The 13,094-nt window shown below is 39.6% G+C and overlaps 1 protein-coding gene and 1 non-coding gene across 2 annotated transcripts in view; both read right to left on the bottom strand.

Moving 5' to 3' along the window:
* The window catches only part of CCDC148 (coiled-coil domain containing 148), a 262,676-nt gene that overhangs the window by 116,152 nt on the left and 133,430 nt on the right, over positions 1-13,094 (bottom strand). Inside the window, exon 10 of the mRNA XM_065880879.1 lies at positions 10,773-10,979. Within this exon, the coding sequence (XP_065736951.1) occupies positions 10,773-10,979 (207 nt within the window). The remainder of the gene's footprint in view (positions 1-10,772; positions 10,980-13,094) is intronic.
* LOC136126186 (U12 minor spliceosomal RNA) lies at positions 9,879-10,027 on the bottom strand. The gene has a single exon (XR_010656079.1). It is a non-coding gene; the product is annotated as a U12 minor spliceosomal RNA (small nuclear RNA).

Raw genomic sequence — 13,094 nt, forward strand, 5'->3', positions numbered from 1 at the left:
CTTCTCCTACTGGAAGGCCTGCCTTTTTATTGTCTTCACAGTATCTTTCTATGAGCAGGAATTCTTAATTTTGAGAAAGTCCAAATGGTCATTTTTTTTTTCTTTTAGGGGTAGTGCTTTTGGTGTCGTGTTTAAGAAATCTTTGTCCAACCCAAGTTCGTAAAGATTTTCTCCTACGTTGTCTTTCCCTGTGTTTTGTAGTTTTCAGTTTTACACTTAGGTCAGTGATCCATTTTGAGTTAATTTTTGTATAGATCACAAGGTATGTATCAAGATTCATTTATTTTTGCATCTGAATATTCAATGGTTCCCACACCATTTGTACATAAAACTACCCTTTCTCCACAAAATTGACTTTGTATCTTTGTTTAAAATCAATTGACCATGGATGTGTGGGCCTATTTCTGGATTCCCTATTCTGTTAATTGAGGCACACTTTTTTTTAGTAGATATGTATTCACTTTTAATAAAAATTTTTAAAAATACTGGCTTTCCGACTCCAAGTTTTGGCTTCCTCTCTTAAATTACCCAGTCCTTGAAATTATGATTTCCTGAAGTTATACTGAACAAAGTTACTGTAAAATACAAATATCCCATACAATGTATGTCACATGAAATATCCTCATCTGCAAGACATCTTGTGAACTGTTATGACTTGCCATTGAAACATAAGGCTCTTGTTGCAAAGAACATTAAAAAGTAGTCTCTTTTAGACTTTATAAATAGACCCCAATGCTGACAAATATGTTTTTTAAAACGAAGACATTTTAAGAGTAGGGCTACTTTGAATATATTATTTGGAACAAATACATAGATTCATCAAGTCCCTAAGCCCTGTGCAATTTCAATTAGCTACCTGCCAAGAGCCACAGATAGCATAATATAGCTGTATAGAGAAAATGCCATCTGCCTCTGTGAGCAAAAATCACTCTAGTATCAACGCCTATGATTCCTCAAAGCTCTCTTGATTCCGCTGATACTAATCTAAGGTTAACCACAGAGAACTTCTCTGTGAATGTCTCCAACTGCAGAGACTATAGGTCCCCTGGGTCCATCCAGCACTGTACAAGATTCATCGATAACACTGATTGTGTGGATGGTGCATGGCACAGTTAACCACACCGAGATATTCATGAACAAATGCTCTAAATTGGCAGAAACCACTGAATCCTTGCCAGTTACTGTGGTAAACTAAATATCCAAGTTTTTCTAACTGCATTTTTTTTCTTTTTTGATCCAGGAAACATATAATGTGAGGATCATTAATTCCCAAGAAGAAACTTGCATTATCTCTCATAACCAAAGAAAACACCCCTGAGATGATGCCAGAAATATAAATAGAAGTAAATAACACTGTGGACATTGAAAGATTGTTATCGTGTGGTAAAAGCAACCTTTCCCCTGCATCTAGTCCTTCAGGCCATGTGACTGATGGGTAAGTTTTTTGTGGTTACCTCTCCCTTTGAGGTGATCCTATATAGGGTCCCGTGTGCCTAGAGCATCAGTTCCAGCTTGACCAGGTAAGTGACGGGCCATTATTGGTTCCAACTCCTGCTCACCTTAACCTGCAGTCAGCACACAGGCAAGTTAGAATACCACAGCAAGACCCAGACATCATCTGTGTCAATTTATTAGTTGTGCAAAAGAGAATCCACCCTAGTTAAAGAAGGAAAGAATTAAAGGGCTTTAGAAAGTTCACAGTCTTTGGAAGGGTCTGAGAAGCAAGCTCTAGACTAAGTTTCCAGGAATAACATCTAGAACCACACATCACAGAGCTGGTCTGGCAAAGGTCATACTGGCTCTGGCACAATCAGGAAGTTGCTGCCATCATCACTGACCCCAGAACATGCTGTATTTGCTTGGGATCACACCAGCAAGATGGCTCTCCATGCCATATCTGTCTCTTCATATAACTGTGTTTCTCTTTACCTTTCATTTCAGTAGTTTCATTATATGTGCCTCGGAATACTTTTCTTTGTATTTATCCATCTTAGGAGTTTGCTGAGTTTCTTGAAAATATAGATTAATGTCATTCATCAAATTTGGTAAGCTCTTGTATGTTATTTCTTCAATACTGTCTCTATCTCATTCTCTCTCTCCTCTTTCTGGGATTTCAATTACCTGTATATTAAACCTTTTTACTATGTTCCATATCTCTCTTATGTTCTCTATTCGGCTTTCATTTTATTATTTTTCTCTTTATGTACTTCATTTCGAAGATCTTCTATTGATCTACAAGTTCATTAATTCTGCCTTCTCATAATGTCTAGTCTGCTCTTAAGGCTCATCCAATGAGTTCTTAAATTCAGGTATTATATTTTACATTTCTAGAATGTCCATTTGATTCATTTTTATATATTCTAATTCTCTACTGAAATACTCCATATTTTCATCCATTTTTTCATCTTTTCTTCCATTTTCTTTAACACATTTGTCATAATTATTTTGTAGTTCTTATCTTTTAACTGCAATATCTAGTTCATTTCTGAGACTGTTTTATTCCTTTATAATCAGTCACTTTTTCCTGTTTCTTTGAATGTTTGGTAATTTTTATCTGGGGCTGAACATTGTGAAGGATATATCCTAGAGGCTCTAAGTTATATTATTTTTCTCTAAACAGTGTTGAGTCTTTAGTCTGGAAGGTAGTTAAATTGCCACAAAATCTCCTGGATTGTGTTGATGATTTATTTTTACTTTTTTTATGGTAGGTCTGTTTCAGTTTTGTCCATAATCCTGGAGTGCAGCCCATACCCTTAAGGCATGACCTTCCTGGAGTTTCAGCTGAACGTCTAGAATGTTCACCAGGATTTCTCCACATAAGCTGGGCTAGGACTCAAATATCTACACCTCCCCAAAACTGTGTGACCTCTGAAATTTCTATTCAGTTATCAGCCTTCCAGTAGTTTTTCTCTCTTGGCCTTTTGGCATCTCATTCTCTGCATTCAGAGCTTATAATTTGGCAAAGGACCCATGAGATATTTTTGTAGGCATTTTGGAGGTTCTTTATCTGCTGTACCTTCATCTCTGGTACCCTATCCTCCAAATCTCAGGTGCCTTTGTAGGCCAAACTCCAATATCTGCTTCCTTCACCTATCAAGATTATAATTTTCTGCTTGGGTTATTTCTCTCTCCACCTTATATTAAAAGATGATGTCAGGGGAATTTCCTGGCAGTCCAGTGGCTAGGACTCCACGCTTTCACTGCCGAGGGCCCAGGTTCAATCCCTGATTGGGGAACTAAGATCCTGAAAGCCGTGTAGCATGGGGGAAAAAAAAGAAAAAAGAAAAAACACAGGATGTCAGGAAGAAATTCTGAGCAAATATAGGGCTCACCTTCAAAGTTTTATTTCAAGGATCTTATCCAGGCACTGGCTGTCCAATGCCTGCAAACATTTTTTAAAATAATATTTTGTTCATGTTTTATAGTTGTTTATGGTGGTATCGGTTATTCATTATCACTGGAATTGGAACTCAAAAACTACATTTTAAATTGAAGTACCATACACCATCCGATTTGTAAAACCTAAGTCTAAGTCTATTCTCCAGAAGCAAAGGAGGCTGAAATCTGTGGAGAAGGGAGATTATGGGAGGAGTTGATGCCATGAGAAATGATCAAAGTGTGGAAAGGGTGTTCAAATGCTATTTATTCAAAAAGGTGTCTTCTACCCCATCATTATCTGACTTCCCTAACTACTATGGCTTCTTGGTTAGGATGTTCATTAGCTAGAGATGGGGGAAAAGGGCACAAAAACAAGATGAAGTCGAGAAGAAAACTAAGTACCTGGTAACATGATTCATGCCCAAAATATACGTCAGTTTTATAGATTATCAGGTTTTCTTTTTAAAGTCACATGTGACTCTGAAGCGTATTCAGTGTTGACAATTAAGACTTGTACTTCATTTCTTAATGACTTTGCACATCCACATACTTGTTTCTACAGCAAGATTCCCTCATAAATAAGGTAGAAAGAAGGTAGTGAAAATAGTACTATCTCAAGAGGTTATTAAGAAGAAGAGAAAAAAATGCCTAAGCCTTATTACATACTTCAACAAAAGTTACTCAGCACCAAATGTGTTCCAATCACTGAAAAATCTGATGCGGGGGAGGTGTTGGAGGGGTAGAGGAGTTGGAGGGGGTGTATGTTATACCAGGATGAATAAGATGGGGTTCCTGCTTGCAGTTGTATAGGGGACATAGATTTTTCAGTGTGAGAGGTCCACTAGGATCAGGAAGGAAAAGTGTTGACTGGATTAGGTAATATGGAGGCCACTGGTCACTTTGGAGAGAGGAGAGGATTTTGGTGGAGTAGAGAGGTCACAAGTCCTGGAGAAAAATATAATCTAGATTATTCTTTCAAAAGGTTGATTTCAAATGAAAGGGTAGAGAATAGGGACTGCCCAGGTCCTAGAGGATGACTGAGAGAAATACCCCACAGAGTAAAAATAAAGAAAAAATAAGGAAAGGGGATAATCAGTAGAACCCAATTTCTAAAGTGGTTAGATGGGTCAGAGTCCCAAACATCAGAGGGAAGGACTGGATGTCATTGTGTAGAAGACATCACATCCTCCATCGGGAGGGAAGCAGGGGACTAGCAGGAGACAGACACAGGGTGGGCAAGGCAGGAATTAAGGGTCGATTTCATACCTCCATGACTTCATTTTATTGATAAAGTAGCAAGTGGGTTGTCTCCTGGGAGTCTGGTGGGGAGGGTGTATGGTGTTAGGTAAGAGTCTTGTAAGGACAGGTGATCCTTTGAAACAGTGATAAGGGGAATAGGAAGAACTGGTGAACAAAGGACAAGACTAAGGATTCCCATGCTGACATTTCATTGAGAGTCCGGATAAGATGACTTTTCCTTAGTAGTACTTGGCCACCCAGTATGGACACAGAGAAAGTCAACTGTGAGACAGATCTGGGAATGAGGCTCCCCAGCCATTCTGTAGACAGACGAGGATGTTAAGGAATCAAGTGCACAGCTAACAGAGTTGTCTAGGCTAGTGCCAGGACGGTCTGGGGCTGGTAGTCTAGGAAAATTTAGGGCAACAAAGAGCAGGTTTGGTGGGAGCAGGAGAATAAGAGCTCTACTTTCCCACTTTCATCTCAGCCCTCTTGTGAGAGGCCTAAAAGCCTCTACTTGCACAGCAGCAGTTACTGATGGAAAACCAAAATAAAACAGAGACAGAGAACTCATTATTTCAAAATTCCTTTAACTCTTTTCTTAAAGACACAAATCGTCTAAATCATCCCCCACAAGCCCCTTTAAATTCCAAGACTAAGAACAAAATTATGGTTAAATGTTTAACTAATGTTTATTATAGCTAGCATGTTGGTTTTAGAAAGGTCAAATTTATGATACAATGAAGTAATATTTTTCACATTCTGTGAGTCTATTTTATAGCACACTGGGGCCCACAGTATAATAAATGTCTTCTATTATTTTGTAAGATTCTTGTATGCAAAGCTGTGTAGGGCAGTAATAATACGGAATTTCAAATCAACTGAGCTGGCGTGAACCTTAAGGCGGGTCACTTTATCTTTCAGGACTTCACCCTTCAGACTTGTAAAATGAAGACTAGGGATAAATCTCCAAGTTTCTTTACAGGTTAAAAAAAAAATGAGCATAATTTAATATTTTTAATTACTACCGAATCGATAGAGTTACCCCTTTTCTTTTATGATATATTTTTGGTCCGAGCTATAATTTACTGAGTCTCAGTCCTTGATCAGGAACACAAACTCCAAGGATAACACTGTCTCTATGGAAAATAGAATCCATTTTACCACAATTTACTTTATGTTCCAATTTCTCCACTCTCTGCCCACATTTACTCTTTGGAGGCTGCAACTCCAAAAGTTGAGATAGTTGTTCACCCTATTGTAACCATGTGTCTCTGTGGAGACTCCATATTATGTTGTCTCCACTGACCCCAGCTCCTGATTTCATGGGTGAGTGCTCTACAGCACCCCTTGCACATTTTAACTTGGATTTGTCATTGAGGGTAATATCAGAAAATGCCTATAAAGCATCTATTCGAATGCCTGAGATTTTGGGGGCTCTCCACAGAATACGCCTGATACGTTGGGCAGCATGATGTATGGGAAATAATCAAAACACTGCCTTATTTTTGTCCCCCATTCAGATGTTTCTCCTGTCACTAGATGAAAACTAAGCAGAACCCATGGCTCACTCTTGGGTTACAGAGGGTCCCACAGTCACTTTAAGTCACAAAATACAGTCTTGATTCAAAATTAAATTGTCTAGTTCTAAGAGATTAAGCAACTCTTCCCTCTTTATTCAGAAGATAACATTTCCTTTCATTCCCTACATGCTTAGGCCATCAGAGTCCAGGAGTGGGAGGGAAAAGGGGAGGAGAGGTAAAGGGGAGAAGCAGAGTTCTCATTGGACTGGTGACTGACGCTGTCCCCAGTAAACCCGGCAGGTGCTTAATGCTGACTCTTGCCCTTCTATCAGTTTTCTTCTCTGGACTGTTCCTGGAAAATTCCCCATACACATTTTCCTTTAACTAATTCTCTTCCACCTTCAGGTTACCATTTATTGCTGTTCCACCTCACTGTTTTGGGTGGAGCCCAAACCTCTGGCAAGAGCTTTGCTGGGCAGAAAAATCTCAGACCTTTGAAAATGACCCCATGCCACTAGCCAATGATTTCTTAAAATAGAGCACATAAAAGATGATAAATAGTATTTCATTAGGACCTTCCAGAAAGCAGGAAAATGTTGCTCCAACTTTAACCACAAGAAAAAGCTGAATAGCCTACAACATCAAAACTTTTCTTGAACCCATCGGAGAAGAGGTCATGGGGCAATAAACTAGCTTGAGATTTAAAGAAAGGTAGATGTCTTACCTTTCTGGTAAGATAGACTGGCTTACCTGAGGCAGAGCCCCTGGGAAGGACAAGGCCATCCTAGAAGGGATAAGAAGATTGCAGGTAAAACTCTGCGATGATCCCATAGTTACACTTTAACAATTGCTGCTGTGGCAGAGTATTAGCTTCTGTATAAAACCCATGGAAGCTACAGACGTAAGGGGCATTTACACCCCTTCACAGGCTTTTCTCTACAAACCTCACAGAATGCTCCTAAGAAAGATGGAGGTCAGGGTAAGCAAGCAGAGGAAGTCCCCTATGGGTGTGCAAATCAGCGAGAGAGGAACAAAACCCTACTGAACAAAAGGCGCTGTGGGTGGGGAGGGATGCAGAGCAGCAAACCCACCAGGGCGCAAGTATAGACTCTTTACAGCTGGGGAAAGGGAACAAAGAAATCTTCCTCTCCTGGGGAAGAAGCAGAGGCGAGTCTGGAGTTCATCTGCCCTGGGGAGGAGGGCACAGCTACTGAGTAGGTCCTGGCCCCAAGACCCAGGGACATAGGTCCTGCCCAAGACTGAGGCTGAACCAAGAAAGCAGAATGCCTCTTCCCCAGCCAGGCTAGCAAGGGGCTAGTAAGAACCTACTGCAGCAGAAGGTGCAAGAGGAGCAAGTCTCTCTCTTGGGCTCAGGTTCACAGGGAAAGCCTGAAGCCTACTCCCACCATAAGCAAAGTACCACTAATTGCCAAAAACTGAAGACAACTGGTGAATGGATAAACTGTGATAAACCCGTATCATGGAATACTACACAGCAATAAAAACGACAAAACTATTGACATACACAATAACGTGGCTGGATTTCAAAGGCATTATGCTAAGCGAAAAAAGCCAGACTCAAAAAAGCGCATACTATAATGGTTACATTTATATGACATTTTAGAATAGGCAAACTATAGGGACAGAGATCAGTAGTTGCCAAAGGCTGAAGGTGGGTGAGGTGTTGACTACAAAAAGGCATGAAGGATGGCTGACAGTGATGGAACAGTTCTACACCCTGACTGCAGGGGAGGTTACGTGTCAGGCCTTTGTCAAAACTCAGAACTGTACACTAAAAAGGGTGATTTGTACAGTATATAACTTATACCTCAAAGACATTTAAAATTAAAAAAACAGAATTTCGTTAAAATTAAGAAGGTTTGTTTATGAAAAAACAATGTTAAGAGTGTGAAGAGACAAGTTACAGATTGGGAGAAAAAAACAGAACCTGCATACAGAATATATAAAGAACATACAAATGAGTAAGAAAAAAAGGCAGGCGATGGAATAGAAAAATGGGCAAAGGACCTAAGTGGCCATTTCACAAAAGAGAATATTCAAATGGCCAATATGCATAAGAAAAGCTGCTCAATATCTTTATTCTAAATGCAAATGAAAATCATAATGAGGTGCCACTACACATCCATCAGCTTAGCTGAAATGAAAGATTGGCAACATCAATGTTGGTGAGGATGTGGAGCAACTGAAAGTGGCTGCAAATTTATACAACCACTTTGGAAAACTATTTGGCAGTCTTTACTAAAGTGAAACACCCATGAGCCTTATGATGCAGCGATTCAACTCCTAGGTACTTATCCAAGAGATATGAGGGCCTATGACCACCATAAGACATGTTCAAGAATGTTCATAGCACCATTATCATAACAGCAAAAACCTGAAAGCAACTCAAATTCCCATCAATAGGAGAACATACAAATAAATTGTGGTACATGTGTATTATGTAGGAAGTACTACCCAGCTATAAAAAAGAACAAATAATTGCAACATGCAACAAGGACGAAACTCACAGATATGATGAGTGAAAGAAGTATAAAAGAGTATATACTGTATGATTTGATTCATATGAAATTCACCAATAAGCAAAACTAACCTATGGTGATGAATTCAGAATAGTGGTCATGAATGGGGCCAGTATATACTGAGAAAAGGCATGAGAGAGTCTTCTGAGCGGTTCTATACCTTGACCCTGATGGTATTTCTATGGGCAGCACATATTTATAAAACTTTATTCAATAGCACACTTAGGTTCTGTGTGCTCTACTGCATGTATGTTTACCTCAAGGTAATACAATAAAAAGAAAATATCACCTACAGCATAGTTTAAGGACTAATGATAATGTGTGCAAAATGAGTATAAACAGACTAGGAGTATATAAGGACTTGTCGTGGCCCCTGACTACCCTCCACCTTTTTTTTTTAGTCACTGAGTGTTCCTAATCAGTCACAGATGGAGAAGAAACACACATTAGCTCTGTAGCCCATGGTAGATAGGGCTTGATGCAGCTTCTATTGCTTTTAGGTCCTAAGCTTATGCAATGTCAAAAGAAATATATTTTTGTTTAAAAAAATGCAGGGAGTTCCCTGGTGGTGCAGTGGTTAAGACTCTGCGCTCCCAATGCAGGGGGCCCGGATTCAATCCCTGGTCAGGGAACTAGATCCCACATGCATGCCGCAACTAAGGAGCCTGCCTGCTGCAACTAAGACCTGGCACAACCAAATAAATAAATATTAAAAAAAGAAAAAAATGCAGAGCAGACATTTTTCCTCTAATGTTTTAAAATAGAGACATTTGTTTCTATATGCTATTAACTGCTATAATATAACATCTACCAGCTTATTTTTTCTATCAAGAGAATATAATTTCTTGTTGCACCATCATCATCCTACCATGTCATTTATCAGTAAATTAATATTTGGGCACTGTATGTATGCTGTAACTCAATACAACTGTGTGTGTGCGTATGCCACATGTATCTTTATTTCTCAACCACAAACAAGCAGTTGTCATTATACTGCAGTTACAGAACTACTAAGTTTCAGAGAGCTGGCTAAGGTCACCAACTCCAGGTTCAACAGTTTCATGGGTAATAATATTGTTGGCAATTTTGTGAGGTCCGACCAGTCCCCTGCTCGGGGAATTAGTTAGCTCCCGGGTCCTGTCTCAGCTTCTCCAGTTTGTATGGTTCAGACCATTCTACTCTTCAAGTATGAGGGGGATTGCCAAATCACAACTCCCAGGCATCCTGCAAAATAAGCAGGTCACCTTAGGGGCAACTTTTACCCACTCAAAAATTCACCTCACATTAGCAGTTAGGATTTGGCACCACCCCAAATCATTATTTTCCTTACTCGTAAGTTTAAGGCATGATACAATTCATGTTTGGTGGCCCTTCCAACGCTCCTAGAGAGGCCATATTCACATGGGGCCTCCAGAACTCATGCACCCGTGACCAGGCACAGCAGCCACTCTTGTTTTCAGTTCTGCCACTAACGTACTTCCTCTATATTTCCCTGCGAGCATCAGACACCAGTGCTCAAGCCTCCAACTACAGGGGTTACACACTCAACTCTCCAAGTCATCCTGGAGGCCCCTTGCTGGATCTGAGCAGGAGGAAAACCCTGTCTGCTCCCCCTCTCACTCTGCTGAGTGCTCACACACAGCCCATCAAGCTCTCCTCAATGTTTCTCTTCACAAATCCTCCCTCCTCTTCATAATTTGACCCTTTTTTTAAAAAACATCTTTAATGTGAATGAGAGGTCCATGAGTCTGAAGCAGTGTCAGACATTTACTTTATAATTACATTCTGCATTTTCATCCAGCATCTCACTCTGATGTACAGCATTTGTGGTTGGTATTGGACATCCTCAATCAAAACTTCAATACTCACCTCCTGCTATAGTAACTTCAGGTTGAACTGTATGAAATTGTTGATTGTTCACAATTTTTGATCTAAAAGAATTTCAATTTCATATGGTTTGAACTAACAATTGTATTCAAAATAGGCTTTTTAGAGAAATGGGACTTTAGGTTGGAATTGAACAAAAGGGAAAAATGAATTCTTAAGTGAATACCCAGGCAAATACTAAAGCACCTTCTGCAAAGCGTCTCACCTTGGCTTTCAGAGCAGCACACACTTCCTGTTGCTTTTTCCTACCCTTAACCAACATGTTTTCCATTTCATGAGCTGCACAGGCCTCGGCCACTGTCAGCACAGCCTTCTGTATAAAGTCTCTCCTATTCTTACTCCAACTTGATATCAGGATCTTTCGCTGCTCCTTAGCAAAGCGATATTGGTCACAATATTTTTCATGTTCGACCTGAAAAGATAACAGGTGGTAAATGCTTATTATGAAACTGAGCCTACGCTTTATGTCATTGTTACAAAAGTGAATAAAATGAATTATAACCAATGGTTTTGAAAAATAAGGGACAAACATCTTAATAGTAAATACAACAACCAGGACCAAGTACCAGTCCCAGAGTTCTGAGCCCATGGCTAACTGAGGACCAGTCATTAAATGTTTTTAAGTTTTATACAGGATGGAGTCAGACCAGACAGCCCTAAAACAACTTCTACCCCTATACAGCAATGAATCTATGAGCAGAAAATATGATTTCCCCTACATATAATTTCAAAAATACTCCATCTTTAAATCAGCTTTGCTGTATTAACAGTGACTCCAGGTGCTTCAGTTAGATATATGCTAATAAACATTAAAAATTGCCACAATAATCCTGAAAACTCAGTTTGCCCTTGATTACTGAAACAATCAGATGTTCAGACATCTAAACTTGAAGTATTTATAGCAATGACAGTAGCCTTTCCCATCCCACACTCCTGAGGGACATGATATTCTTACATAGGTACCAATAGTTCCTGCTGCCAGTGAATCCCAACCCTGGGAGATTTGAGTCTTGAGGGAAAGAACAGGACGGGAGATAGTAGTTCGAAAAATCTCTGTAGGTGATTCTGAAATACTTATACAAAGGTGTGCCTCCTGCAACTGAGAGTCAGTGCTCTAAATAATTCTTTATTTTGCCAGTATAGACCACATCTCTGAATTTGATACATTACTTAACCCCTAAGTGATGTGAGAAAAGAAGCTAGCAAGCAGCATAAGGTTGGTCCTACCTAAAAAAAATAACTTAGGTATGGTTAATTAAGTACATAATGAAATGGGCTATGGCTTCACTGAAACCAAATATCAGCTTCTAAATTCTGTTTGGTAAACTTCTTAGCTTTATTTCCCGAAGCCAAGAATATGCTTAAAACTTGGCAAACATTAAGGAAGTATACACCATGCAGAAATGCATACTAATTATCCCAATGTAAGAAGTAAATGCAAAAATCTTTATCATATTAATAGTAGGCAAATATATAAAAATCTACACAGTTAAAAATGACAACTGGTCACAGAAGCAAACAGAATCTATAGGGAATAAAAAGAAAGATCTAATTTAGTAAATTAAGAGTTTTGTAAAATCCAGAATGAATTATTATATAACATGTTTTTTACACAACAAGGATTTGCTATAAAATAAAGGTCAGAATTAAAACAAATAATTGGGTGGGGGTTGGTGGGTGGGAAAGGATAAGAGAGGTTGGTCATACTAGTTGTGTGGCCTTTGCCTCAGTTTCTTCACCTGAAAAGTAAGGATAACTATAGTACTTCTCTCATCCACTGTTATGTGCATTACAGGAGTTTACACATGACTGACATAGGATAAATTCTATACACGTTAGTATTGTTACTTGCTTGATTTAAAACAATTACAAAATGCAGAGTATGTGATAATATTTTATAGCATGGCCTATTTAAAAGGTAAGAGTCGGACTTCCCTGCAGGTAACATGGGTTCGAGCCCTGGTCCGGGAAGATTCTACATGCCGTGGAGCAGCTGAGCCCGTGTGCCACAACTGCTGAGCCTGCACTCTGAAGCCCATGAGCCACAACTAGTGAGCCCACGTGCCACAACCACTGAAGCCTGCGTGCCTAGAGCCTGTGCTTTGCAACGAGAGGCCACTGCAATGAGAAACCCATGCGCCACAACGAAGAGTAGCCCCAGCTCAACGCAGCTGGAGAAAAGCCTGTGCGCAGCAACGAAGACCCAGCGTAGCCAAAAATAAATAAATAAATTTATTTTTTAAAAAAAGGTAAGAGTCTATGCATGTTTGTTTACATACATGTTTTAAAGTGAGTTACTATGAAATTCACTGGTGACATGGTAACTTCTGTTTCCTTGTCTATGTGACCTTGTCCACTAAAGAATGTAACCATAACTTCCCAGGGAAATTTTAGCCAGGACTCTGAGTTATGAATTTGGGGCATTTGTGTTTAGACCCGTCTAGGGGGATCAAGTGGAGTTGTGGTGGGGATGGTGTAGGTAGGCACCAGCTCCCAAGGCAAGTGTTGGCTTCCCCACGACTAGAAG

The sequence above is a fragment of the Phocoena phocoena genome, chromosome 7 (genome assembly GCF_963924675.1).
Source record: "Phocoena phocoena chromosome 7, mPhoPho1.1, whole genome shotgun sequence".
In the NCBI taxonomy this organism is placed as follows: domain Eukaryota; kingdom Metazoa; phylum Chordata; class Mammalia; order Artiodactyla; family Phocoenidae; genus Phocoena; species Phocoena phocoena.